This window comes from Lipotes vexillifer, unplaced genomic scaffold (genome assembly GCF_000442215.2).
Source record: "Lipotes vexillifer unplaced genomic scaffold, Lipotes_vexillifer_v1.1 scaffold1321, whole genome shotgun sequence".
In the NCBI taxonomy this organism is placed as follows: Eukaryota; Metazoa; Chordata; class Mammalia; order Artiodactyla; family Lipotidae; genus Lipotes; species Lipotes vexillifer.
The window spans coordinates 313,183-340,405 of NW_006785943.1; the positions used below are offsets into that span (position 1 = coordinate 313,183).

Below are 27,223 nucleotides of genomic sequence, written 5' to 3' on the forward strand. Positions count from 1 at the left end.
GAGAGGCCCGCATAACGCAAGAAAAAAAAAAAAAAAAGCAAATGTAGCAAAAGAATACTAACACCACTAACAATAAAGGGTATGTGTGTGGGTGGCCTGTTTTGTGCCAAGGGCTCCCCTCCCACTCCTGTGGCAGTCCAGTGAAGCCAATGAACTGTTTTTCCAGAATGTTTTTAAATGTATAAAATAAAAAACAACAACATAGGATTATAAATGAAAACAATTATATTGAAAAACAGTTATCAAAATACCTTAAAATAGGGCTTCCCTGGTGGCGCATTGGTTGAGAGTCCGCCTGCCGATGCAGCGGATTCGGGTTCGTGCCCCGGTCTGGGAAGATCCCACATGCTGCGGAGCGGCTGGGCCCGTGAGCCATGGCCGCTGATCCTGCGCGTCCGGAGCCTGTGCTCCGCAACGGGAGAGGCCACAACAGTGAGCGGCCCGGGGGCTGCCAAAAAAAAAAAAAAAAAAAAAAAAAAAACCTTAAAATATACTATGGTGATGTACATGCTTCATTTAAAAAAAAATAAATTTATTTATTTATTTATGGCTGCATTGGGTCTTCGTTGCAGTGCGCGGGCTTCTCAATGCGGCCGCTTCTCTTATTGTGGCGCACAGGCTCTAGGCGTGCAGGCTTCAGTAGTTGTGGCACGTGGGTTCAATAGTTGTGGCTCGCAGGCTCTAGAGCGCAGGCTCAGTAGTTGTGGCGCACAGGCTTAGTTGCTCCGCGGCATGTGGGATCTTCCTGGACCAGGGCCCGAAAGTGTGTCCCCTGCATTGGCAGGCAGATTCTTAACCACTGCGCCACCAGGGAAGTCCCCATGCTTCAATTTTAATACATTAAATAAAATCTAGCAACAGGTCTAATAACTACAGTAATTTCAAAGTAATGACTGTAAATAATATCTCTAAGATATATGTAAGAACTAAAGTGATATGAAAACATCTTATTTTTATTGCGACAAAACCACAGGTGCTGCTGATATTTTCAAGGTTTGCTACCTTCATTTATAATGAAAGGAAATGCTAAATTTCACTTTGAATTTGATGAAACTAAAGATGTAATTTTTTTTCTCATCCAAGTTCATGGACCCTTTGATTGTATCCATGGACTCCTACCTTAAGAACTGCCTGTCTAGATTTTAAAAGACTTAAGAAATTTAACAACCAAATGCAATACATTGTCATTTAATGGATCCTATTTTGAAAAATCAATCAACAAGCAAACAAACATAAAAATATTTTAGGAACAAGTGAGGAAATGTAAAATGGGAATTATATGACTTTAGGGAATTATTGTTAATTGTGTTGGGTGTGATAATGGTATTGTGGTATGTAGGAGAATGACTTTCTATTTCGGAAGTACATACCGAAGAAATCAGGCATAATAGGTCCTGATGTCTTCACATATACACACACACAATACACACACATATATATGTATTATAAGGCAAATATGGGAAAATACTTACAATTGTTGAATCGAGATGATATGTAATATATTCTTTCTATTTTTCTATGTTTGAAGTTTTCATAAAATGTAAAATAAGGTGATTTTTAAAGATTTTTTTTATGGTATAATATAGGTATGGTGAAGCGTATTACTCATAAGTGTACAACTTGATGAATTTTTACATTTGTAAACACCCATGTAACCACACCAGATTAAGGATATAGAACATTTCCAACACCCTGAAGTTCCCTAATGCCCCTTTCCAGCCAATTCCCCCTTCTACCCCAGCAAACCACTATCCTGACTTCTAACACCATTGTTAAAGTATATTGTCTTTGGTGTCTGGCTTCCTTTGCACAACATGACTTCCTCTTATATTAAAACAAGTTTTTAGAGACTGATAATACCATGTTTGGCATGGAGCAGGAAAACAGGCCCTCTCTTTAATCGTTGGTTGAAATCTAAGTTGATGAAGCCTTTAATAAGTTTAAAATGCTCACAGTCTTTGACTCAGTAATTCTACATCTAGGGGCCTAAAAAAATAAAAACAATGGGCACAAAGGTTTAGTTTGAAAGACATACGTTTCTAACAGTATGAAAAACTGAAAGCAACCTAAATGTCCAGCAAGAATCAAGGTTAGATAAATGTGGTCTATTTATACTGCAGTATGTCACGAACAATTAAAAATGTGAGGGCTTCCCTGGTGGCGCAGTGGTTGGGAGTTCGCCTGCCGATGCGGGGGACACGGGTTCGTGCCCTGGTCCAGGAAGATCCCACATGCCGCGGAGCGGCTGGGCCCGTGAGCCATGGCCGTGAGCCTGTGCGTCCGGAGCCTGTGCTCCGCAACGGGAGAGGCCACAACAGTGAGAGGCCCGTGTACCGCAAAAAACAAAAAAAAACAAAAAAAAAAACGAAAACAGAAAAAAAATAAAAATGTGAGATGGACACATAAGTAATTGGAGTGACCTCTAAGCCATATTATGAAGTAAAAAAAGAAGACACAGAACAATATATACAGTCCATTTATGGTAAAAGGGAAAACAATTAGGGAGCATACAAAAATGTCCATGCAAAATGATGGGGAAGTAAATGAGGGAAACTAGAAGGATTCCTCAAGTTTTGCCCTGTATTTTATACCTCTGAATTGTTGCATCATGTACAACTCAAATATTCAGATATTACTTGCATAATTAAAACATAAAGGCAAAAAAATTAACTTTAATATAAATGGAGAAAGAACACAATGAGGGTGCTAGGATAAAGAAACTGAAAGGATACTCAAACAACTTATAATAGTAGTACCTTTGTGGGGGAAGGAGCAGATGAGGGACTGAAGGAAAGGGACTTCTCACCATCTTCCCTTTTTTTTGTTGTTGTCGTTAAAGCTTCATGCACACTATCTGATTCTTATCCTCAGAATAAGCCAATGAGGTACATTTTGCAGATAAGGAAAGAGCACAGAGAGATTAGCCAAGCAGTCCAATTTTTTTTGTTCGTTTTTTTTGTTTTTGTTTTCTTCTTCTTTTTTTTTTTTTTGCACTGCACAGCATGCAGGATCTCAGTTCCCCCGACCACAGATCCAGCTGGAGTCTTAACCACTGGACAGCCAGGGAAGTCTCGCTATCTTCAGTTTTATATTAAAATTATTTTGAATTATTGAATTTTGAATTATTTAAAAATATTCTGTATTCAAAACGTTAAAAGAAGTATACTTCAGAGTTTTGGTGTGGTGATGGGGTCACAAAGAGGCCCTTGCCCCTTTCTTTGATATTCTAAGGAGTGGAACAAACCAGATGCTGTGCAGACAAATGGAGTGAGGGTTCTTTGTGGGTTTCTGTGGTCAAAGAAGGGCTTGTGTTCAGGCAAGACTGAAGGAGAAACTGGAGTCAGATAAATGGAGAGGGGTCTGGAATTCATGGGGTGCATAGCATGCTCAGGAGAGGGTTTAGAAAAGGCATGGAGACAAGCACAAAGCCTGGAGGACAGTGGGGGACTGTTTGTGGAAGGACTTCAAATGCCAAGCTAAGGACCTTGGGATTGATCATCCTTAACGTTTGCTGAGCGTTGATTCACTGTTCAGCGCTGCACTAAGCCTTTCCATGCAAGTCTCACAGTACACCGATGGAAAGAAAGGTGGTCCTATTCTCCCCATTTTGCAGGTGAGCAAACTACAGACTTTTTGAACAGGGGAACGACACGAGGAAATTCGTTTAAACCGTGTGTGTACTCAGTAACAGTTCAAAGACATCAGGTGACCAAAAAGTGCACACATAGGACAGGTGCAGAACCCCAGCGTGGGTATTACTTGGTATTATTCACGGTAGCCTCTTTGGGCGGCGGGCATAAGTACATCACCCCAAAAAGCCAGAGCTCGCCCCCACAGCCTACCTAGTGTCTCCCTCTCCGTCCTCATTTCCGCAGGACCCAGGCTGGAGAAGGGGAGGTGCAGGACCCGACAGATGGCCGTCAGTCCCACCAAATAAACTGTCAGTGAGCTTGCTAAACAACGGAACTTCTAGACGCGGACTCCACTGCCTACCCCTATTCTGGCCAGATTGCTGGCGGTGAAACTTTTCTAGGCGGAAACTACTCGAGATGCTACTGAAAGGCTTCAGGAAGCAGCCTTTTCTCTCAGGCCATTTCAAAGCCCACATCATTGTGGCCCTGTACTGCCCGTGGGCCTCCGCAACTGGGCCTCTCCCATTCTTAAAGTGAGGCACTGCCTTCCCTTGCCCTCGCTCCAACAAACAAGTAAAATCAAATCCCGGCTTTAAAAACCCCAGGCGGTCCTGGGGTAAGGGGTGGGAAGAGGCCGCCACCCCTCCCCCACACCGCGGCGCCTCAAGCGCCCGGGAACTACCAATCCCGGCGTGCCCCGGGGCGGCGCGGGCGCAGGGGCGCGTGCGCGGAGGGCAGCCGTTGGCTGGAGCGGCGGCTGCGCGGGTCGCGATGCTGTGAGGTCTGCGGCCACTGGCAAATCGGGCCCAGGATGTAGAGTTGGCGGTGGCTGACGGCGCATCTGACGCGCATTTGGGTGGGGTAGAGAGTAGGGGGCGGTAGTCGGGGGTGGTGGGAGAAGGAGGAGGCGGCGGCGGCGGCGAATCACTTATAAATGGCGCCGAAGCAGGACCCGAAGCCTAAATTCCAGGAGGGTGAGTCTGAGCTCCTGGGGAAAAGGCATCTATCGGCGCAGAAGAGGGAGGCGGGCTCGGGGTGGTTGAGGTTTGGGGGCCGGGGGTGGCAAGGGCTGCGCCCGGAGGAGGCGGCGGACAGGGCTTTGTGCGGGGAAAGCGCATTGCGGCGGGTTATTTCGGTGCGTCATGAGGAGAAAATACCTTGTGAAGCGAAAGCGTTAGGCAGGCGTTAGCGTGGCAGAGGGAGCCATTGCCGCGTGGCAAATCCTTAGTGCAGTGTTTGTTCTGAGGAAGAGGGCGCGGAGAAAGTAGCCTATTGTAGAGAGGCGACTGGAGTGCTATGGCGGCCGTCAGGGGAAGTGATGTGGCGTGGGGGAGGGGAGTCAGCGGCGGCGGTTTCGGGCGCCGGCGCGGAGCACCCCGGCCGCGTGGGCGGCCAACGCCTGGCGCTCTGGGGCGACCTCGAGCCCGGAGGTGGTCGCGCTCGGTGGAGCCGCCGGGCTGCGGTTGGGGGGGTGGGCTTCGCGTCTCGGGGCGGGAGAACTGCGTTGTAAAATGGCTGCTGCAAGATGGCCGCGCCATCATGGCCGCCGGCGCCTGGGTCCCCGGTTCCCGGCCGCCGACGCCGCTTTAGGGCAGATACAGCGCCCCCTTCTTCGCCCGCTCCCGCGCGGAAACCGGTTCCCCGATGCTTAGCCCAGGGAGGTGGGTGGGAACTGGAGAGAAAAAGCGCGAGCGTCTGGGTCGGCTTTGTGTTGCCGGCAGGCGTCTCTTTGCTTACCGAAAAGCCGAGTGCCAAGATCCTATGGGGATGTGACTGCGCTCTTGCTGTGGGGTTGCTTGTAAAGCAATAAATAAAAGCTACCTGAAGGCGGTATTATGTTACCACCTATAAGTCCCATTGCCTTGCTGTTATCTTTTAAGTACAGCAGTTGTTTGACTAATTGCAGCAGTATTTGGTTAACTGATTTGAAAGTTGAGTTTTTATTGTCTTTGATCGACATGTCTTGGCCGACGGTAGAATCTGATTTCAACCGTCGAAGAAGACAGCTCTTTAATTTCCACAATTAACGTATCTAATAATTTATATTAAAGTGGAGGTTTAGGAGTGAACTAAAATGGAGGTAAAATTCTGTGAGGCAAGCAAGAACACTTTAAAATTCCCTTTCATTATTATGGATGTGTTAGTTACTGTAGATGTCGAGACGTCTGCAAAAAATTGTTGTAGCGATTTTCAAACTTTAATGTGCATTAGTAGTCATTTCCACAAAACCCAAGTATATTGTAACTCTGTGGGATATTTAAGACGTTTCCAAGCGTGTTTCTGCTATGACTGACTTAATACCTGCTTTCTCTCACGCTGAGAAGCTGTGACTACCTTCTATGGATTGCCTTTTTTTTTTTTTTAAACCAGATATTTTGGAGCAGGGATTCTTAATCTAGGGTCAGTGTTTATAATTCAGAAGATCCGTGAACTTGAACGGGAAAAAGTGTTGGTTTCTATTTTCTAACTAAAATTTAGTATTTTTCAGTTGTGAATGTTAGAACCCCTCCCCCACAAAACAAGCAAAGCAAAGCAAGAAACAAAAAACCACAGTAGTATTGTTTTCATGTCCCAGCATTACAGTGGTGGGAGATACATTGAGATGAAATGTATGCTCGTCATTATTTCAGTTGTGGTAGTAATTGGATCAGTGGCTAAATGTTTATATCCATTAAGGAGCTCATATAAAACCATAGAACGTGATATTTTAAATGTTTTGGTAACTATTTCAATACAGTTGATTTCTTTTGTAATACTGTTTTACGTGTTTGTAGAAAAATTCTGGGAATAGGCCCAAAGGCTTAACCAGACTGTGAAGGATCCATGGCACAAAAAATTAGTCCCCACTGTAGGATATCAAAGGAAGATCACCCAGGTGTGCGACAGTTAAGGTTGGCTTACTGGAGGAAGTGCTTTAGTTCTAAACTAGAGGGATGGTAAGAGTGATAACAGCGAAGGAGAATCCATGTGCTGCTATAGTGGTGAATTAGAGAAGAGTATGAACTAGTGTATCTGTAAGGTTTTGAAAGCTACCCAAGAGTCTCTGCACTTACCATTAACATCACTTTCCAGACATGTTTTCTACTCTTGGGTCAAAGTTGTAACCATCTTTAAGAAATTATAATTATTTATAAGACATTTTCAGAGAATATCTTGTAAGGAAAAACGAATATTCTGTTGGAACTCACAGAATTATAACACTGCAGAAGAATTGAGCTTCTGTAATGGTGGAAATACGAATGATCAGAAGCAGTTTCTTTTCTAAATAGTTCTTTTAAACTTGGAAGTTTTTATTTAATAATGGTGCAACATGTTATAAGCAGTTTTTGAGCACAGTGACTGTTTTGCACTCGACTTGGTCTTCCACTTGAAATGTTAAAACATAAGGTAAAGAAAGCTATTGGGCAACTAGCCCATTGTCAGGGGGGAGGACTCTTAGCTTGTTAGGAGACTGACTGATGCTGGAATTTGAGTAATGTTCCCACTAAGCAAACGAGTGGGAGGATGGGGAATTGGAATCGCATCACCCTTGGAATTTTAGAGCATTGGGCAAAATTACCTTTGTAGTTTGATACTAGAAAGGATTAAGAGTGAAGAAAGATTTAAAATATCTGAGACTGGTTTGCTCCTTCCCCAATTAACAGTCCTCAATTTACCACTTGCATGAAAAAAATAGGCATTTGTTATCCTGGGTCATGCTCTTCAACTTACTGTATATTTTTTCAACAGGATATTAGGGCCAGGTAGCTAGAATGGAGGTCAAAGGGTCTTAGCCTCAGTGCAATTGTCTTTGGAGGCAGCCGCCAAAAGGAGGGAGAGGGGAGTGAGGCCATTTTCAGGGTGCCTTTAGAGAGTACCTGGAGTGTTAAATTTGGATACACAGGTCTGATCTTTGGTTCTGCTCTTTAGGCCCTATACCTTATCTATATCCCCATGGTCTCATTCTTGTCCACAGTATTCAGCAGTGGCTCCAGCCTAGCTTTCTTTTGCACTCCAGACTCGTGTACTCAACTCTTTAGCAGATGGCTCCAGTTTGGATGTCCTGTAGCCACTGTAACTTACTCCAAAATTGATCAGAAACCCCTCCCCTCCATTTCCTTTTCTCATTAATTCTCCCACCATGCTGGAAGTCAGTTTAAAGTGTTTCTACTTTGGCTTAGCTGTCCTCCCCACTGCTTTTGATTCATATCTATTTTCTGTTCTTATCCCTGACAGTTGGGAGAAGTCTTTGGTTTCCTTGTTTCTAGTCTCCACTTTTTCTGCATAGGCCTAGTAGCCTCAGGCAGTGGTTCCTCAGAGTGGACCACTGCACAAGAATTTGTCATGTTTCTTCTATGCTTTGGTACTAGTTGCTTTCCTCGGCGTGGACCCGTCCCTGTGACCTTCCCAAGTAGCTCATCAGTCACTCTTCTTTACTGCTTATGAAGATAGTTAAAATAGGAAATCCAGTAAATTGTGCAAAACGGTTCGGTTACATGTCAGTGTCACCTGTACTGCCCTGTAGTCTCTTCAGAAATGAGCTAGTAGGCTATTTTAATTTTACAGCTGAAAGAGCTGACTCTGTTGGCATTTTTGTTACCTCTGGGCCTGTTGAAATCAAGTGGACCGAAAATAATGTGAGAAGTCTATTTCTTCTACAATCAAATGATATTTTAAGGTACTGCCAGAAATTGCCTGCCTGATTTGTCTGATGAGCAGGGGTGTCTTCCAGATCTTATTCCAGTCCCTAACATTTTATTTAGTCTTGCAAGTCTTAATGGTAGATGTAACACAGAGTGTAAGTTCCAGAGGTTAGAATTGTCTGGGGGTTTTTTTTTTTTTTTTTTTTTAACTTTTTCCCATTGAAGCAGCCCAACACCCAGAACATCATTGAACACACTGAAGGCATGAACATAGTGGGACCTCTTTTTTTAAAAAAACATCTGTGTCTGATGCACATTGAAATTTTTATGCACAGAGTGTTTTTCTTAGTTTAATCAGTTTAAGACGGTTGGAAGCAGAGAAGGAATAGGTAGAGCATAAGGTCCTAAACTTAAGATTCTTTAAATCTCACATGTATCAGTACACTGAAAAATAAACCAATTCTGCCAGTAGATAGCTACAGTAGATTTAATTTGTTTAGCAGGTGATAGATGATTTGATGATTTTAATAGATTGATATCCTGATTACTTTTTGTTGTTTACATCAGTTGCTAAGGTGTTTTTGTTGTATTGAAGTTTGATCTGAAGCGTTGACATTGCCTTACCCACTTGCCTACTCTTTTGAGGAATGCCATGGTACAAGTGTGATGGCTCTCCATCACAACCAGATGTGCATATTCTTATATACGAAGATAAATCACAACTAACCCAGTACTTTTATTTTGGTCTTTTTTACTTTTACAGGTGAGAGAGTGCTGTGCTTCCATGGGCCTCTTCTTTATGAAGCAAAGGTATCAAACTTGTTTTCTCTTGAAAAGTTGGCTGAAATTACTGGTTGGATAATATCAGTTTTCAATGGTTGGTAGCTTTAGTGAGAGCTACCTTTTTCATAGATTCATAGTTCCTCATCTTCTCTTTATGGGTGTCTTACTGTTTTCTTAGTGGGTCTTATAAAGCATTGCTGTCTTGCCATTCATCTTACTGAGCTGCTAAAGGTCCAGTAGTTGGAAAGAGCATTTGAGGGGAAAGATAGAATATTGACTATTAATGGGAGCAAAACAGCATTTTGTAGTTAATGACTTGTGAGAAAATACTGCCAAAGTTAACTTTATTTGCAAATATAATGTGCTGAGTAAGCACTGAGTAGTTACATTAAAGGTAAAAACTAACATTTAAGATGAGTACATTTAACTTATTTGTTGGATTGTTTGGCAAAGTTTGAGTTGTGGGGGGGTTCCGGGGGGGTTCCCTTTCCCTTTTCTCTGCATCAGTGTTGTGCTCAGGTAATAAAAACTGATTTTCCATTTAGCCACAGGTAAGTGGGATTTTGCATTATGAGTCAAAGGTGTCCTTAGTATTTTGTTTCTGGTAACTTTTTGAGCACAAATATTTAAGGTGTGTCAGCTTCTTTTACAGTGGTAGTTTTTTAAAAAATGAACAGTATGCTGAACAGTATAATATTTAAAGGCAATTTCTGTGTATGTTCTAGGTGAATAGTTTATGTCTCTGAAAATAAGACTGTAAAGTGTCAGTGTGACTAACCGTTTTCACTACGTTTTACTTATTTTGAATACATAGTGGATGTATGTTTTTAAAGTTCTAAAATGGCTGAAACTGAATTCATGGAGATGGTCAAGAACTTTTTGTGTGTGTACGTATATCTTAATGGTATAATACCGCTGCAGCTTATAGTATATTCTGAGTCCTGTTTATCATTTATATCCTTCAGGTTTTTTTTGTTGTATCAACTTCTGGCAAACTCTGCTGGACTGGCAGATTTTTCTGCTCTGGCAGCAGAAACACTCCAGTGAACAATTTTAAATGGTGATTGAAATAGCTGAAACTATTGTGGTTCTCTTGATTTGCATCTGATAAAAACTTAAATCCAGACAGTCCTCACTCTTTCATAGTTAATGACTTCTGATGATTCAATCCAATTTGGCTGCTTTTAAGAAGAACACAAGATGTTTTTCATCTGTCACTTTGCTAGTTGCTGATAATCTGCAGCAGAACAGCTATTGCCTTGTGTAAACTAATGAAATTTTTTAATGATTCAAATTACTCAAAATTATTTTTAGTTTTTTAAAAGAATTTAATAATTCTTCAGCTGAATTTATTTTTGAAATAAATGTAGCTTTTGGCTAGTTGGACTTTGAGAAAGCACAAATACTGTTTTCATTAGCTGTTCTTGGATAGCTTATCTAGCCCAGTGATTTAAGGTTTTAGGGGGACCTTTTGTGCTTATGGTTCTTCAGATTTGTTGGACTGACTCCAACAAATTTTAAGACTGTTCGGCAGTTTTATAACTCTGAATACCTAAGTAGTCTGAAGGCTTAAATAATGTTCTTTTAAAGAGTTGCATCTTATTATGTTCATTTTGGCCACCAGAGAGTTTAAGTGTGGAGTTTGTCTTTGAAAGATTGGTTACTTGAAAATTGTCCAGGTAGTCTTTTTTATTTCCTTCAGTATTTCTAAGCGAACTTTTTCTTTTTTATTTCAGTGTGTAAAGGTTGCCATAAAGGATAAACAAGTGAAATACTTTATACATTACAGTGGTTGGAATAAAAAGTGAGTATTAGATCTTTAAAAACAATGTTTTATTTATAATTAACAAGGTAGCTTTGTGTCGTAGACTGATACAAGCATATGCTTTTTAATTCTTGCAGTTTTAATGTAAATACATGTTGAGGCAAAGGTGAACCATTTGTAGTGTGATGAAAATAGAATAGAAATTAGTGTATACAGCCTTTTTTTTTTTTTTCCTGCACTGCGCAGCATGTGGGATCTTAGCTTAGTTCCCTGACCAGGGATCAAACCCACGCCGCCTGCACTGGAAGCTTGGAGTCTTAACTACTGGACTGCCAGGGAAGTCCCCTACAGCCATTTTATTTTACATTCTTTGGAGTATTTCTTGTGTTCCGGTATAATGTCTAATAATAATTAGCCCAACTATTTTCTGGTTTTGGTACATTTTAGGACAGCTTGAGTTTTTCGCCTTAACGCAAACTTAGTGACTACATATGGTATTTCAAGCAGTTATACTCAAAGCTAGTTGGCTTTTTCTACCTAGAAGTGGGGGGAGGAGGAAAAAGATTGCCTGATTTGGAAGTATTAACCAGCTCATGTTTTGAACTTTAGAAGCACAATTAAATGCTAACAAAGTGAATTCGTGTGGTTCACTTTTTGGCATATGACCTAACAGGTACAGAAATTTAGTTACAGAACCTAATTTTGCACCCCAAAGAGTTAAAACATTTTTTTCTTTTTTAGAAGTGATATTGATGTTGCTGGGAAGTGGACAGTGGTTATAGATTGAACACATTCTAGAATGTTTAGCCATTGGAGCTCTTTGTCAGTGATGGGTCTTCTTGGAGCCCATAAATATCACATTTGATAATTTAATTCATTTTTGGTGCTTGTAATTGAGTAGCCTGTAATTTTTACTATGAGAGGATTTTAATTTTACTAATGGTCTTTTTTCCTTCAAAAATAGTACTGACAGAAAGTGTAGTGCTTGAGGAGTTGTTTTCTAGCAGATTTTAAAGCTTTGTGTCACCTTAGCCATACTCTGGTAGCCATACTCTGGTAGCTCTCCAAGTGAGCACTGCCATCTGATTTGATGAATACTCTTGCTTTGGAAGGAGCTTTTCTCCTTGACATTTACTGACTCTGTGACTTTGGTCTTCTTTCATACAGTCCCATAGCCAGTTAGTTTTATTTATTAGTTAGAAAATTTTATCACAAAATGATTTTAGCTAAGAAGAAATACCAGACCCTTACTTTTTCTTCCATTAGTATAACTGTAGAAGGGTGGAGATGTAAAATGTGTAAAAGTGCATTCAACAAATGATTTTTTTCCAGTTAATGATAATTAAAATATTTATAATATGTTGGTAATACAGTAACTCAGAGTGACCCTGTGGGCTTTTAATCCTTTGGTCTTTTTCTTTTTCTTTTTCTTAATTTTATTTATTTATCTTTGGCTGTGCTGGGTCTTTGTTGCTGCGCACGGGCCTTCCCTAATTGTGGTGAGTGGGGGCCGCTCTTCATTGTGGTGCACGGGCCTCCCACTGCAGTGGCCCTTCCTGCTGCAGAGCATGCGCTCCAGGTGCGCAGGCTTCAGTAGTTGCGGCGCACGGGCCCAATTGCTCAGTGGCATGCGGGACCTTCCCGGACCAGGGCTCGAACCAGGGTTCCCTGCATTGGCAGGCGGATTGTTTAACCACTGCGCCACCAGGGAAGTCCCTCCTTTGGTCTTAATAGAAGTAAATGTCTATGGTTTTAAATGGGATTTCAGGATTAATGCTAAATTGAGTCTAATATCCAGGAAAGTTTATCTTCTGGATCCCAGTGTAGTTTATGGCTTTTTCTTCCCTGTTAAAAAAATGAAGTGTTTAAAACTGTATTTCAGTCTTTTACTAGACTTATATCAATATTCTGTTAACGTCAGGTAAAGTTGAAAGTATATCAAGACATAAAGAGAATCTCAGTTCTCTATAGGAAATAGAATATCTTATTTATGCATATCATGTATAGGAAGTCTATCCAGGAAATTAAAGAAAAGCAAATAGCAAATTCATGGAATAGGTCTGACCCCATCCCCGTGTACACTTTTAACTGTTTTAGGATTTCATCTTAATAGCAGTGAAGACAGCTTTTGTGCTTAATTCTTTCATGTATAATATTTTCTATAAAATTACATGTAGGTATATACAGTGTGAAGACTGGGTTTTAAGTGGCATTTGTAGCTTATAAGAAATTGTGGAAATACATAAAATGCTTGCATTTTCTGATAGTATTGCTTGAAAATAAACCTTTGTTTCCTTTGTTATGTTATCTAGTAACAAATAAATGATAGGGTACACAGTTTTTGTGGTTTTTTTGTTTGTCTCATTTTATATATTACTCCTTGTAAAAAGAATTAAGGAAAAAATAGCACTAAATATGGGAGATCTTTATATCTTTGTAGACATTGAGGAATATTAACAAGGATGTGTTTTTTTGTAGTTGTTTTGGTGTATAGATGAATATAAGGAAGTTTGAAATTTTTGATCTTTAATAAGTATTTAGAGAAGCCTTTAAATCCATACAGAAAGGAGGAGGAGTTGCTCAAATACCCAGCAAGTATGTTGTGTTTTTATTTAGTGCTGTGTAAGTAGTGCCATGGATCATTGTGACTTTGGGAATTAATGACAAGCTACCTTTAGAAAATTCTGAGATTCTTTTATGCTTGAGCTATATGTAAAAATTTCTGGGTATTTGGCCTTCAGTTACTACCCTAGTAGTGGTGGTCTTCAGAGCAAAAGATGTCATTTCATTTTCCTGTGGTTCAGCAAGGGTTTTCAGCTCCTGACATGTGAAGGAAACTCAAGAATTGATTTTTAGATCAAGGTCCTTATTTAGACATTTTATATCGGGGGAAGGAATTTGCAAGGTTCTAAAATGGAACTTTGTGGTAAATAAAAATTTGCTAGCTCCCTTTAATTTAGAGAGAATTGGAACAGGTATAAGAATAAGATCCTCATTTTGAGTACAGTTCATAGGATACTGTACTTTCAGAAAAGCATACAACAAAAGTTCAATCTCCAAACTGGAATTTTCTTAAACTTCAGTAAATGTATACTTTTTCAAAAGCACAATAGATAGTAAGATATTTCTAAATTTTCAAAAACCTTATTGGAATTTGTTGACACAGACATTTAAGTATTATATTTGTAAATAAATCTTAAAGCTTAAGCTAAATTCTACACCTAGTTACTGAGATTACTTTGTACTATGCTGTCTGTATCAGAAGTGCTGTGAGGCCCAGGCGCTCTGAAAAAACTTTGAAGACACGTGAGGATATTGTAGCACTTTTTCCTGTTCCTGAAGGAGCTCCCTCAGTACACCACCCCCTCCTGACCTCTAGGTAAATGCATGTTTTAAAGTTTTCTCTAGGAGATCATGTTGAGGGTTGCTTTTTATTTTTTATTCTCTTTTGCCTGTCTTACATAAGAGGTCAAAGGTGGGAAATTATTAAATAAAAGACTTTGAGGATACATCTCTTTGTGTCACTAAAGGAGCTCCATCAGCAGGAGGAAAAAATTTGCACAAAAAGTTCAACATTCCCTAAGAAATACCTTATCTTTGTTTTCCCCTTTGGAAAAAAAGCCACATCAGACATCCTGTTCTGAACAACAAGGTCCTACTATAGCACAGGGAACTATATTCAGTGTCCTATGATAAACTATAATGGAAAAGAATATGAAAGGAATGTAAATATACGTATTACTGGATCACTTTGCTGTATAGTAGAAATTAACACAACATTGTAAATCAACTATACATCAATAAAATAAAATTTAAAAGAAAGATCTTGTTTTGAAGGAGCTTTTTTCTAAGTGCCAGAAGGCCTTAGCAACTAGATATTTTAAGAGTGGTTGGTTCTATCTTTTGATGTGTAGAACACCAAGAATGGCTTTGCCTCGAAAGTTGGTGTATTCGTTTGTGAGTGAGTGATAACCATTGTAACACTTCAATTTACAGTCTTAGCTGAGCTGATCTAGATGGTATTCCGTATTGTAGACCTCCTAATATGTGTATGACAGACCTTGAATGTTTATTTTTTATGTCAACCTCTCAAGTGTTTTATATGTATTATTTAATTCTCATAACAATCCTATGAAATAGGTACTATTATCCTCATTTTACAGGTGAAACTAAGGCACAGAGAGTTCTGTAGTTCTGTATCACAGGTAACCAGCCAGTTAGTTTTAGTTCTTTTAAGAAGTCAGCTTATTATGGATTCCTGTGCCTCATGTTTTTTTTGGAATTAAAGTTCTTTTAGGTACCTTTATTCTGTAAGGATAGTTGCTTAGGGGCTCTTATGTTAAATGCCATGCTTTTATGCCATTTAAAAAAACAATTTGAATGATCTCTTTTTGGACTTGCAGTTTAGATTTGGAATGTTGCTTCTGAGAATATGTTTATTGCCTTTAAAAAACTTTTATTTATTTATTCTTTGGCTGCACTGGGTCTTAGTTGTGGTACATGGGATCTTTCATTGTGGCATGCGGGCTTCTCTAGTTGTGGTGTGTGGGCTCTGTAGTTGCAGCATGCGGGCTCTCTAGTTGTGGCGCACGTCTCAGTGGTTCTGGTGTGCAGACTTAGTTGCAGTGTGGCATGTGGGATCTTAGTTCCCTGACCAGGGATAGAACCTGCATCCCCTCCATTGGAAGGTGGGTTCTTAACTACTGGACCACCAGGGAAGTCCCTTTACTGCCTTTTTACAGAACAGATTTTCACTTTAGTTGAGAATGAATTTGTAATGCCAGTTCGTCAGATTAGTTCAGAGAAGTCTGAATTTAGTCTTGCCTCTTGTATTTCTAAAAAAACAATTGGAGGACAGTCTGAGTAATAACGAAATAGTTTTGAATGATATTTTAACTTTTCTCTTTTTCAGTTGGGATGAATGGGTTCCAGAAAGCAGAGTACTCAAATACGTGGACACCAATTTGCAGAAACAACGAGAACTTCAAAAAGCCAATCAGTAAGTTTGTTTTGCAACATGAATATGAGGAGAAATGCCTGTAAGTTAATTTTTGGAAATGAATTCCACGATGGAAGTCATGTTGGCTGCCTGCCTTTAAAATGATCCTTGGGACCTGTCAGCTGCTGTGTTAATGACTTTGACTTCAAGTGATCCCCTTTCCTGGGGAAAGGAAGTAGCATACATATCGTTTCTGGAGTCTGTCCTTAGAGGTAGGTAGAAAACAGAGCAGGATGTTGTTGGAAATTTCTGAAGTTGCATACTCATTGTTATGGTCTTATCTCCTGGGCTGTTTGGAAGGTACACTTGGTGGGGGAGGAATAAGAAAGGAAGCGGGGTTCCCCATTGTTATTCACCTCTGAAAGCACATTGAGAAAAGGAACCCTGAAAGACTGTGTGGTCTATAGGGTAACTGTTTTAATTTCAAAACTGAAATATTAAGAAAATGGAAATGATAAAATGGGATCAGATTTAAAAAAACATTGGGATTGGTGAATTTTAAAACAAATGGAATTTTCAGTTATATAAGAATCTATTGTCACTTCTTACTACATTTATTTTAATTTTCGTAAGTATAGAAGAGCCGAATCTTAGGCCTTTTTACTGTTCTTCCTTTCTTGAATTGATTTTTGTAAATACATTCTCTCTGTTGAACTCGTTAAATAAAAACTTTGTACCACAATATGTATAGGCTCGGGACTTCAATTTTAATATAAATTTCAGAATGGAATCAAGTGATCAATTTATTTTTCCACATAAATATTCATTTTAAGATGATTTTATTGAAATTATTTTTGAAGGGAGCAGTATGCAGAGGGGAAGATGAGAGGGGCTGCCCCTGGAAAGAAGACTTCTGGTCTGCAACAGAAAAATGTTGAAGTGTAAGAAGCTCTATCTTTGTTTTAATTTTACATACTGCTTGTGAAACTCAAACTTGACACACATTGTCTTCTGTTAGGATTTATTGAAAATGAAAACTGGAACATTGTTGTGATTGGAAAAATGCCAATGAGAACCCCCTTGGTGTTTGGTTGCTGAAAATACCTGTTAATTACATACTGATTCCTTAATTACTGAGTCCTTAGCAGTTTTTCTCCCCCCACCTTTCCTTTATTTAGTAAAGGAATATTTCCTTTATGTAGTAAAATATACATAACATGAAAATTTACCACTTAACTCTTTTAAGGGTACAATTGGGTGGCATTAAGTACATTCACAACCCTCCTTCTTTTAAAATTTATTTATTTATTTATTTATTTACTTACTTACTTACTTACTTATTTACTTATTTACTTACCGCACCAGGCGGCATGTAGGATCTTAGTTCCCTAACCAGGGATGAAACCCGCGCCCCCTGCAGTGGAAGTGTGAAGTTTTAACAGCTGGACCACCAGGGAAGTCCCTTACAACGCTTCTTTTAAGTTATATTAAATATGTATATATATAATGTGTTTTCTTTTACAAGTATAGTGTTGAATTATCAGGACACAAATTTTGAGATTTGGAGGATAGATTGGCTTTTCCAGTAGTGCTAAATATGTGTATTAGTGTTAATTCCCCTTTTGAAACCCATGGTAACTGTGTGAGATGTTAAGGTTTCAAATCATCCCCCCTCCTCTCAACCCTCAAGAAAAAGAAAACCATTCCTTGTTAATGCTTAAGATTTAGAACATCTTGGTGATAAGCCTATGTTTGCAAGTTATATGCATACACACAGTGGTGTAATAAGTTTATGTACCTGAAAGCCAGTGTGGGAATGGTAGCTTAATAAAAGAACATAAAGAATCATAATTTTTAATTAAAAGATCATTTTTTCTTGCCACTTGAATATTTTAAGAACAGATAGGTTTAATGAGTGGTCCGTCATGTGCTTCTTTTCAAAGGATCAAAAGTAACGTGCTCTAAAATATGATTTATTTAAGAGAAGTATGTATTCCTTGAGATTATATTCTGTTGCTTTTAGACCTAACTAGTCTGACTTTACTACCTAAAAATTAGGTGATAGTAATGAAGGTAACGATGCATTTTGAAATATTTGGGGTTTTAACCTTTTTGGGTGAGTCTTTTTCTCAAGGAGTCTTCCTTTTAATGGGAACATGACACTTTGATAAGATTGTAATCTGAGTACTTAGGAAGGCATCATGTAATTTTAAGTATTGCTTTGCCCTGGTAGAATAGAAGATCTATTTTAAAATAAAAATACTGAGTAATTAAACCTGGAGATTTTTTTTTTTTAATTCTTTCATTTTGATTTGAGATTTTGATAAAAATTTTAATATTTAATGTTTAGTTTTATACCTTACACCATCTTTAGTGTTTGGTAATTGTTCTGTAGCTTTCTCTGAATATACATAAACATGTATGCATCTGGTTGGAAAATATGAGAACCAGATTTACCTTTACTTTGTTGACATCTAGGTCCTTAAGGTTGGGCGCTTATTCTTTATAGACTAATAGTGAATATACGTGAATTTTGTTAGTGCTTTGGCTTCCAAACATACTTTTGTTGTTCATTATTTAGTGGAATGACTTTTCTCAAGAATGACTTTGGGCTTGTTATTCTTTCAAATACATTGAATCTAAACAGTTCATATTTTGATTATAACATTTAGTCCTGAGGCTTAGAAATAGGAAGTCGGACAACACCAGCAGTTTATTTATTGTATGAAATCCGTTGGCGTACTTCGAGAAAGTAGCTTGCATGTTTAATTAATACAAGCAAGAAGGTTGAAGCAAGAGTCTTTACGCCACTGGTATTCATTGAAGTATAGTTTATAGATCTTTAGAGTTGAGATTAGTTGTCAGTATTTTTTCTTTAATTCTTTGGTACAGACTGGGTAAGAAAGGAGTGTAAGGGCTCTTGGCTTCTCTTGGTCTGCACATGTTCTTGACATGTAAAAGTTCATGGTTTAATCTGACTCAGAAATACTGTCCAACAAATATTAGTGTTACAGAAGTTAACCTTAGAGAAGGAGGGAAAAACCTGTAATATCAGATGGCCAGATTTTTGTGTTTATAACAAACATAAGTTAATTTTGAGTCATCAAATGAACCCCAAGCTCTAAATTAAATAAATACAGGTAGTTAACATTTGTAAGTATTAAAGCTGTAGAAAAGTAAAAATATTCAGGTGTTCTTCTATGGTACCTCCAGGCATAATCTATAATCATGGGCTTTGTAAACTGTTTTCCTTGTATTCCGGAAATAATTATGTATAAAATCAAAGTTAGTAATTTACTCTTTGTTAGTGTATATATAAATAAACATGAGTTAAGTTGCTGTTAGAAATGATAACCAAGACATTAGCTTTGTTCTACGAATGGGAGAACAGAGTGTTTGGTGTGGTAGTGGAGGGAATATAGTTGAGATGAAATAAAGTGAAAGATTTTGGACCAGTGAGAGTGGAGTAATGGATTGGTCTGAAACATACAAATCTAAAATCAAATTATGCTGGTACTAAAGTAATTGGGAGAAAATATTTTAACCTTTGGAGCTTTTTTTTGTATTTGTGGAACTAATAATATCACGAAGTATATTTTTATCACTTAACATGCTATAAACTTACAAACGAATAATATAACCCTGGAAGGAAGTCTCCTGATGTGGTTTTGGTTTGGTTTTCTAGTATGTGGAGGGAGATAGAGATTTAGCCAACTATCAGTAAAAGTCCTTGTGTCTGAGTAGTGAATGAGAATATGCAGGAAATAAGATCACTGCCTGATCTTAGCAAACAAGGCAGTATTTCTCTATGAACTTAACCTGGTAAAAGGAATTTAAACAGAGGCAGTTTTACTAGCAATAATTATTTATCTTTTCTCTTTTTCTTCCCTCCTTTCAGGAAAACAAAAAAGAACAAACAGAAAAGTAAGAATATTAACTTTGTTTAAATTATTTTGCCTTTTATAACATTTGCATTTTGAATTCACTGTTAAATTTTTAAAGTTATGAAGTTTTAGAGTAAGCTTATGTTGATGGTCTCAAATATGAGTCACAGCAATGTTACAGAGTTAGGTACATAGTAGTAGAGAACTCAAACTCTTTTTACCATGGAGAAGCCTGTAAGCGTTTATTATTTTCATGTTACTTAATGACTGATCCTGAGACAATAACATTTTAAAAGTAAATGTAAGATGGTAATATTATTAAATGTCGCTTTGTAGTAGATGTTTGGTAGAGCTGTTTATAAAAGTTATATTTTTGGTAGGAATATGATTCCTTAATGTAGATTTAAGTAAAATCAATGTAATGGAAAAGTCAAAAGAGGGTATGTCATGAAACTAGTTTCCTTAACAGAGTTTCTCATTTATTAAGCTAAAAATACCCCTTCCTGACCCCCAAATTTTTACAGCACCTGGAAATGGAGATGGTGGCAGTACCAGTGAGACACCTCAGCCTCCTCGCAAGAAAAGGGCCCGCGTAGATCCTACTGTTGAAAATGTGAGTTTTTCCTTAAGTTTATGAATATATAGCATGTTAGAATTTTTAATCTTGTCATTTTACAACACAGTAAAAGTCATAGAACTTTGAGTGTCTCAAAAGGATTGCTAACGTGGTTAACTACTGAAGTGAAAATACTCCCCTTTTTTGGATAAAGGATATATTTGTATACATCTTTATTTCACTGTAGCACTAGATATGTTCCTGCTAGATTTTACCCCCAACTCATCATCAGGTGTTCATTGTGAAGCTCTGTGTTCATGTACAACACTAAATATTTCTTTGGTATTAGACTGGATAGACTTAGCTAGGTCACATTAAATGGTTTAGTGTGTCCCAAGATGATTTAGTAAACCCACAAAAAATGCCAGGAAAGCCTATCAGTTCTACATGTATGTGTGGGTACAATAGTTTAGGATTCTTACATAAGTGAATAAAATGTCTTATTTCTCATTTAGTATGTTTATAATTTCCAAAGTTAGGATTTTGAAAATAGGGGTTTTAAAATTTTAACCAATGTCATTTACATTTCTGAAGCTGAGGTTAAAACAGTGGTATGTTCTAAAAATTAGGTATTTTTAGGCAGTTACTGAAGACAAATTAGAAGACAGTACATTTAATTTTCTGTATTAAAGATGTAACTTTAAGATAGTCGTGTTTGGGCTAGTCTTTGGAGGTATGACTATTCAAAATCAGTAAATTTGAAAATACTAAGTTAAAATGCATCAAGTTGGAGTGGTCATTTACAGAGGAAAAGGAAATTTGCTAAAGAATATTTGCTTTCACATGAAAAGACATTGAATGGACTATCAAGATAAGATTCTTTTCTCCCAGGAATTAGCTATATGATCTTTCCATTTATCAGTTTTGAAATGACAATTCCAGCAGTCCATTTGAGTAAATGATTAATTTATACCCAGAGGCTCTAAAGGTTCAGAAAAGCCTTTAGAAAACACTTTTGGAGCTGTTACGCAGCAAGAAAGGACAGATGTTTAATACTCTTCCTTTTTTTCTGTTTAGGAGGAAACATTCATGAACAGAGTTGAAGTTAAAGTAAAAATTCCTGAAGAACTAAAACCATGGCTTGTTGATGACTGGGACTTAATTACCCGGCAAAAACAGGTAACTTGAAAGTTACACAGATTGTAATCTATATATGTTCTTGCTAGTGTAAAAACTTTTTTTCTAAAGGAAAAGCTTATAGACTTGAATATTGAAAGTATGACTGATGAGTATTTTTTAATTCAGGGACTGAATAATTTGATCATCAGAAAGGACTTGGGATTAAAACGAAGTACATATATCAAAGTCCATGAGTTTATAATGATTTTTTTTTTTTAAAGGTCAAGATAACTCGTTGGCAGTTGCTAGGGCAGGAACACATTATTTTGAAAATCCATAAAAGCAAGCATGTTATTTCCTGTCTTACTATCATTGAAAATGGGATATTGTCTCATATGTTGCTGCTAATGGAATGTAATAGGAAGCACACAATACTGGCTGCATGGTATTTGTGACCTCTAAAAAGAACCTGAATCTGACAAGATCCTAGGTCTAATTACTTGTGTACAGGAGATAGGGACATTACGAGGTATGTATGTAACATCACAAGGGTAGTCATCAAAGTCCTGAATGAGGCACTCTACAGGACAAAAGAACCAATTTCTAAAATAGCACAAGCAGGGGTAGGGGAGAAAGAAGTAGGGACTGTGTGAGGATTGCGAAACTTCATAGACATCAGTCATATACTGTACAGTAATGTGGACTTCGTTTGATTCTTGATTTGCCTCTGGAGCTAAACTGCTAGGTTTAGCTTAAGTTCTACCATTTACTGAGTTGGGGCAAGTTACCCGGCCTTTTTGTGTTTTAGTGTTTACATTTAGTGGAATAATGGGTCCCAACCTCATAGTATTGATGTGGGGATGAAGAGAATATTTAGGTAAGTGCTTCAGACAGGGTCTGGCACATAATGCTATACAATACATGATGACTTGATAATATCACAGAGGTAAATTTATGTGCAAGTGTATTCCATATATCGTGATAGTGTAATGTGTCCAACAGATTGAGTCTTCAGAGCTGTGCTGTCCAGTATGGGAACCACTAGCCACTTTTGGCTATTGAAATTAAATAAAACTAAATTTTTAGTTAGTCACATTAGCTATGCTTTAAGTGCTGAACAGTGCCCTTTTCTATTTTGTAATACTATTAGGTCATCTTTTATTGCGTTAAAGCTTTCCAGTATACTTTTCCTTTGAAAAAGAAGATAGTAGTATTCAAGTGTATTTTTGTTTTCATAGCTCTTTTATCTTCCTGCCAAGAAGAATGTGGATTCCATTCTAGAGGATTATGCAAATTACAAGAAATCTCGAGGAAACACAGATAATAAGTAAGAATATACATATCCTTGAAGTATACCCAAAGACATTTCAAACATTATTTCTAAATAAATTATCTGAAACGTGTACTTTAAAACAATACCATCAGGGGCTTCCCTGGTGGCTCAGTGGTTAAGAATACGCCTGCCAGTGCAGGGGACATGGGTTTGATCCCTGGTCTGCGAAGATCCCACGTGCCACGGAGCAACTAGGCCCGTGCACCACAACTACTGAAGCCTGCACGCCTAGAGCCCTGTGCTCCGCAACGAGAAGCCACAGCAATGAGAAGCCGGCGCACCACAATGGAGGGTAGGCCTCGCTCGCCTCAACTAGAGAAAGCCCGCATGCAGCAACGAAGACACGACGCAGCCAAAAATAAAAAATAGAATAAATAAATTAAAAAAAAAAACATCAGAAACTAGTAAAATAGAATTTCATTGCTTTAGGGGGTTTGGCTGGCAGATGTTTTCTTTTTTTGTTTTCTTTTTTTGAATCTTATTTTTTATACAGCAGGTTCTTATTAGTTATCTGTTTTATACATATTGGTGTATATATGTCAGTTCCAATCTCCCAATTTATCCTACCCCAGCCACTTCCCCCGCCTTGGTATCTATACGTTTGTTCTCTACATCTGTGTCTCTGTTTCTGCCCTGCAAACCAGTTCATCTGTACCATTTTTCTAGGTTCCACATATATGTGTTAACATATAATATTTGTATTTCTCTTTGACTTAACTTCACTCTGTATGACAGTCTCTAGATCCATCCACGTCTCTACAAATGACCCAATTTCGTTCCTTTTTATGGCTGAGTAATTCTCCATTGTATATATGTACCATGTTCTCTTTATCCATTCATCTGTTGATGGGCATTTAGGTTGCTTCCATGACCTGGCTATTGTAAATAGCACTGCAATGAACATTAGGGTGCATGTGTCTTTTTGAATTATGGTTTTCTCTGGGTATATGCCCAGTAGTGGGATTGCTGGATCATATGGTAGTTCTATTTTTAGTTTTTTAAGGAACCTCCATACTGTTCTCCATAGTGGCTGTATCAGTTTACATTCCCACTAATAGTGCAAGAGGGTTCCCTTTTCTCCACACCCTCTCTAGCATTCGTTGTTTGTAGATTTTCTGATGATGCCCATTCTAACCAGTAGTGGGATTGTCATACGGTAGTTCTAGTTTTAGTTTTTAAAGGAACCTGCATACTATTCTTCATAGAGGCTGTAGCAATTTACATCCCCACCAACAGTACAAGAGGGTTCCCTTTTCTCCACACCCTCTCTAGCATTCGTTGTTTGTAGATTTTCTGATGATGCCCATTCTAACTGGTGTGAGGTGATAACCTCACTGTAGTTTGGTAAACATTTTCTTAAAGGGCCAGATAAGTAAATGTTGCAGGTAAAATCGAAGCTATATCTAAGTACCTATATAACCATTTAAAATACAACTATTCGAAGATGTGAAAACCATCCCTAGCCTGAGGGCTATAGTTCGCTCACCACTGGTCTATTTTTGGAATTGATTTCTTGCCTTCTTATTAAATCTCTGTTTTAAAAATCTGTTCAGTAGAGGCTCAGGGTCATTAGTTTAACCTTTTAATTCGTTACCCTTATGTTGGTTGACTTAATCTTCATCTCTCAATTCCTTTCAGTGACCTGCTTTGAAGGTAAATATTTTTATTCATTTATCAGGGAGTATGCTGTTAATGAAGTTGTGGCAGGGATCAAGGAATACTTCAATGTAATGTTGGGCACTCAGCTGCTCTACAAATTTGAGAGACCACAGTATGCTGAAATCCTCGCAGATCACCCTGATGCGCCCATGTCCCAGGTGTATGGAGCGCCACATCTACTGAGATTATTTGGTAATACTGCCATTTAGAAAACAATTTTACTTTTTTTCCTCTGAGCCTTTAATATTTTTGTTTTTCCTAATTTATATCAAGGGGTAACATAAAATAACATTCAAAAATAATGATTTAATTCCAATTTGAACTTTTATTTAATATAGTAAAATCCAAAGTCGGTTTCTAAAATCATACTTTAAAGGAATCAGTGATTGTTGCGTTTGCTCATGTAATTAAAATACATATTTATAGTGCTACCTTGGATGTAACTTTGACTAAATTCTTTTGTTTAAATAGTACGTATTGGAGCAATGTTGGCCTATACACCTCTGGATGAGAAGAGCCTTGCTTTATTACTGAATTATCTTCATGATTTTCTAAAGTAAGTCTAAAAATTAATGCTTGAAATAAAAACATGAATTAGTTTAGTGTACTGAAAATTACTCTGTGATAGATTGACATTATATAGATACTATTATAAAACTAAACAGAACAATGTGGTATTGGTACAAGAGTAGATACATTGTTAATGGAACAATGTAAGTGCAAGTGTAAGCTCTTAAAGATGAAGGGAATGTATGTTACACATACATGTTAAAGGGCTGGTATCTTTAACAGAAAGAAGAGTTCTTAATATGAAAAAGATGACCAAACCAGTGAAAAGTAGACATTGGAAATTCACAGAAGTGTCAGTAAAAAGGCCATTAAAATATGTTTAACATAATTAAAATACCTCTTGTCGATTGGCTTATATTTTTGGAGAAATGGAGGAAAGGACAATCCTGCTTTTTACAGCTTTTTGGAGGGCATTTTGGCAATGCATATAAAAATTTTAAATGTGCTTTTTACCCTTTGACCAGACAGTTAGGCTTCTGGGAACTTATCCTGTAGAAATACTTGAATGCACAAAGGTTTCCAAGCATGTTTATTGCATTTAAAAAAAAAAATGGTGAAGAATTTTAAACCGTTATTAATAGATGAGGTAGGTCTAAATATATGAATCAAGAAAGATGTCCATGTTGTGTCAGTTTAAAAAAAATAAATTGCAGTAGAGTATGGGATGATTCCTCTGGTTTGTAGAGAAACACTTTCAATCTTTGGAATAGATTTGGAAAAATAAGGATCATACTTAACAGTGAGTTGTTTCTTGGGCATAGTTTTGGGCGAGAAGGAGTTTTCCGTTGCCACTTTATATAGTTTTGTGTTGAATTTTCTTAAAATGGCACCGTGTATTTTATAATTTTAAAACCATCGTGAACCTGGGAATCTAAACAGCTTTATAGTCTTTGCTTTACCAATGATGAATTAATATCCTTTCTCTACTCCCACTTCTTTATGAAATGAAAGTGCTCTACTGCTTGACATTTCAGGTCCCTTTGCTTTTTATGGTGTTAATTCCAAGTTTAAACTTGAGAATTACTGGTCAGTTTCTGAATTTATATTTAATATGATTTCAGAGAGCTAAAGAAAACACCTAGATGTTATTCTTTTAGACTAACGACACCTGTTTCTTAAAGGTAGTCCAAGTGCTCAGGTTGGTATTCTGGTGACTCCTGTTCTTTGCTTATTTGAAATAAGGGGAGTAACTGTGGACTTTCATCCTTATTTGGGGCATTGTCTGGTATATAACCCTATTTACCTGAGTTATAATTAACATAATTTTACTGTGAGGTTGTGATTATTTTAGTATATTTTAAAGTGCTTTGTGTGGCTTCTGTATATAATTAAGAAGAGATTAGTATCAAAATATGATTCTTTTTCATGCTTGTAATGAATATTTCATTTTTAGATACCTGGCAAAGAACTCTGCAACTTTGTTTAGTGCCAGCGATTATGAAGTGGCTCCTCCTGAGTACCATCGGAAAGCTGTGTGAGGCGCTTATGCTCACTCTTGTTTGGATCTCTGTAAACACATTTTTGTTTCTTAGTCCCTCTCTTGTACAAATGATGTACTTTGGAAATGTTAGTGTATAACAGAAGTGATGTTTGTTTTCTGTTTGATTTTAAACAGAAAATAAAAGGGGTTACAGCTCCTTTTTTCTTTTCTTTTTTTTTTTTTCATTTCAAAGTTGCTACCAGTGTATTCAATGATGGACAACAGAGAGACGTACTGTAGAGTGTTTTATTGCTTAGTTGACAAAGCTGCTTTTGAATGCTGGTGGTTCTATTCCTTTGACACTACGCACTTTTATAATATGTGTTAATGCTATACGACAAAATGCTCTGATTCCTAGTGCCAAAGGTTCAATTCAGTGTGTATAACTGAACACACCCATCCATTTGTGCTCCCCCCTTTTTTTTATGGTGCTTACAGTAAAGAGCCCATCCTTTGCAAGTCATCCATGTTGTTCCTTAGGCATTTTATCTTTGCTCAGATTATCAAAGAATGGTGGCTTGTTTTATGGTTTTTGTATTTGTGTCTAATGCACGTTTTAACATGATAGACGCAATGCATTGTGTAGCTACAGTTTTCTGGAAAAGTCAGTCTTTTAGAAATTGTTTTTCAGATCTTCAATAAATTTTTTCTTTAAATTTCAAGGAGCAGTGTGCTTGTGTGGATGCATCACAAAACATTTGTATATTCCTTGTATTTAGACAGTGATTTTTCAGGTGAGTGATTCTCTTGTTTGGCCTTTTATGGAATGAGAAGCTTGGCTTCATTATCTACCTTTAATCCACAGCAGCTTTGGTAGTTTGCCCTCTTGAGTTCTGGCTAAAAAGTTAGAGGTTCACATGACCTATTTCTCTGCTTTTCAT

At 37.8% G+C, this 27,223-nt stretch overlaps 1 protein-coding gene across 6 annotated transcripts; it reads left to right on the forward strand.

The window, feature by feature from the left end:
• The first annotated feature begins 4,320 nt into the window (after positions 1 to 4,320).
• MORF4L1 (mortality factor 4 like 1) lies at positions 4,321 to 27,007 on the forward strand. 6 transcript variants are annotated; one of them, XM_007458328.1, is made up of 13 exons: positions 4,321 to 4,606; positions 9,018 to 9,064; positions 10,774 to 10,841; positions 14,065 to 14,181; positions 15,715 to 15,801; positions 16,602 to 16,682; positions 19,640 to 19,665; positions 20,150 to 20,238; positions 21,259 to 21,360; positions 22,539 to 22,627; positions 24,312 to 24,484; positions 24,764 to 24,848; positions 26,256 to 27,007. In XM_007458328.1, exons 1-13 carry the CDS (start codon positions 4,567 to 4,569, stop codon positions 26,338 to 26,340), a joined length of 1,089 nt encoding a protein of 362 aa, XP_007458390.1. In that variant the 5' UTR covers positions 4,321 to 4,566; the 3' UTR covers positions 26,341 to 27,007. The 6 variants fall into 6 exon arrangements, with proteins under 6 accessions (XP_007458390.1, XP_007458391.1, XP_007458395.1 ...); XM_007458329.1 differs by lacking the exon at positions 14,065 to 14,181; XM_007458331.1 differs by lacking the exon at positions 14,065 to 14,181 and having other exon boundaries at positions 4,529 to 4,767.
• The last annotated feature ends 216 nt before the right edge of the window (positions 27,008 to 27,223 follow it).

Bases quoted from the DNA above. Each gene is read 5' to 3' on its own strand.
- MORF4L1 (XM_007458328.1), top strand. From the start codon at position 4,567: ATGGCGCCGAAGCAGGACCCGAAGCCTAAATTCCAGGAGG. The intron at 4,607-9,017 runs GTGAGTCTGAGC...TTACTTTTACAG, and splicing joins GAAGCCTAAATTCCAGGAGG to GTGAGAGAGTGCTGTGCTTC. The intron at 14,182-15,714 runs GTAAATGCATGT...TCTCTTTTTCAG, and splicing joins CACCCCCTCCTGACCTCTAG to TTGGGATGAATGGGTTCCAG.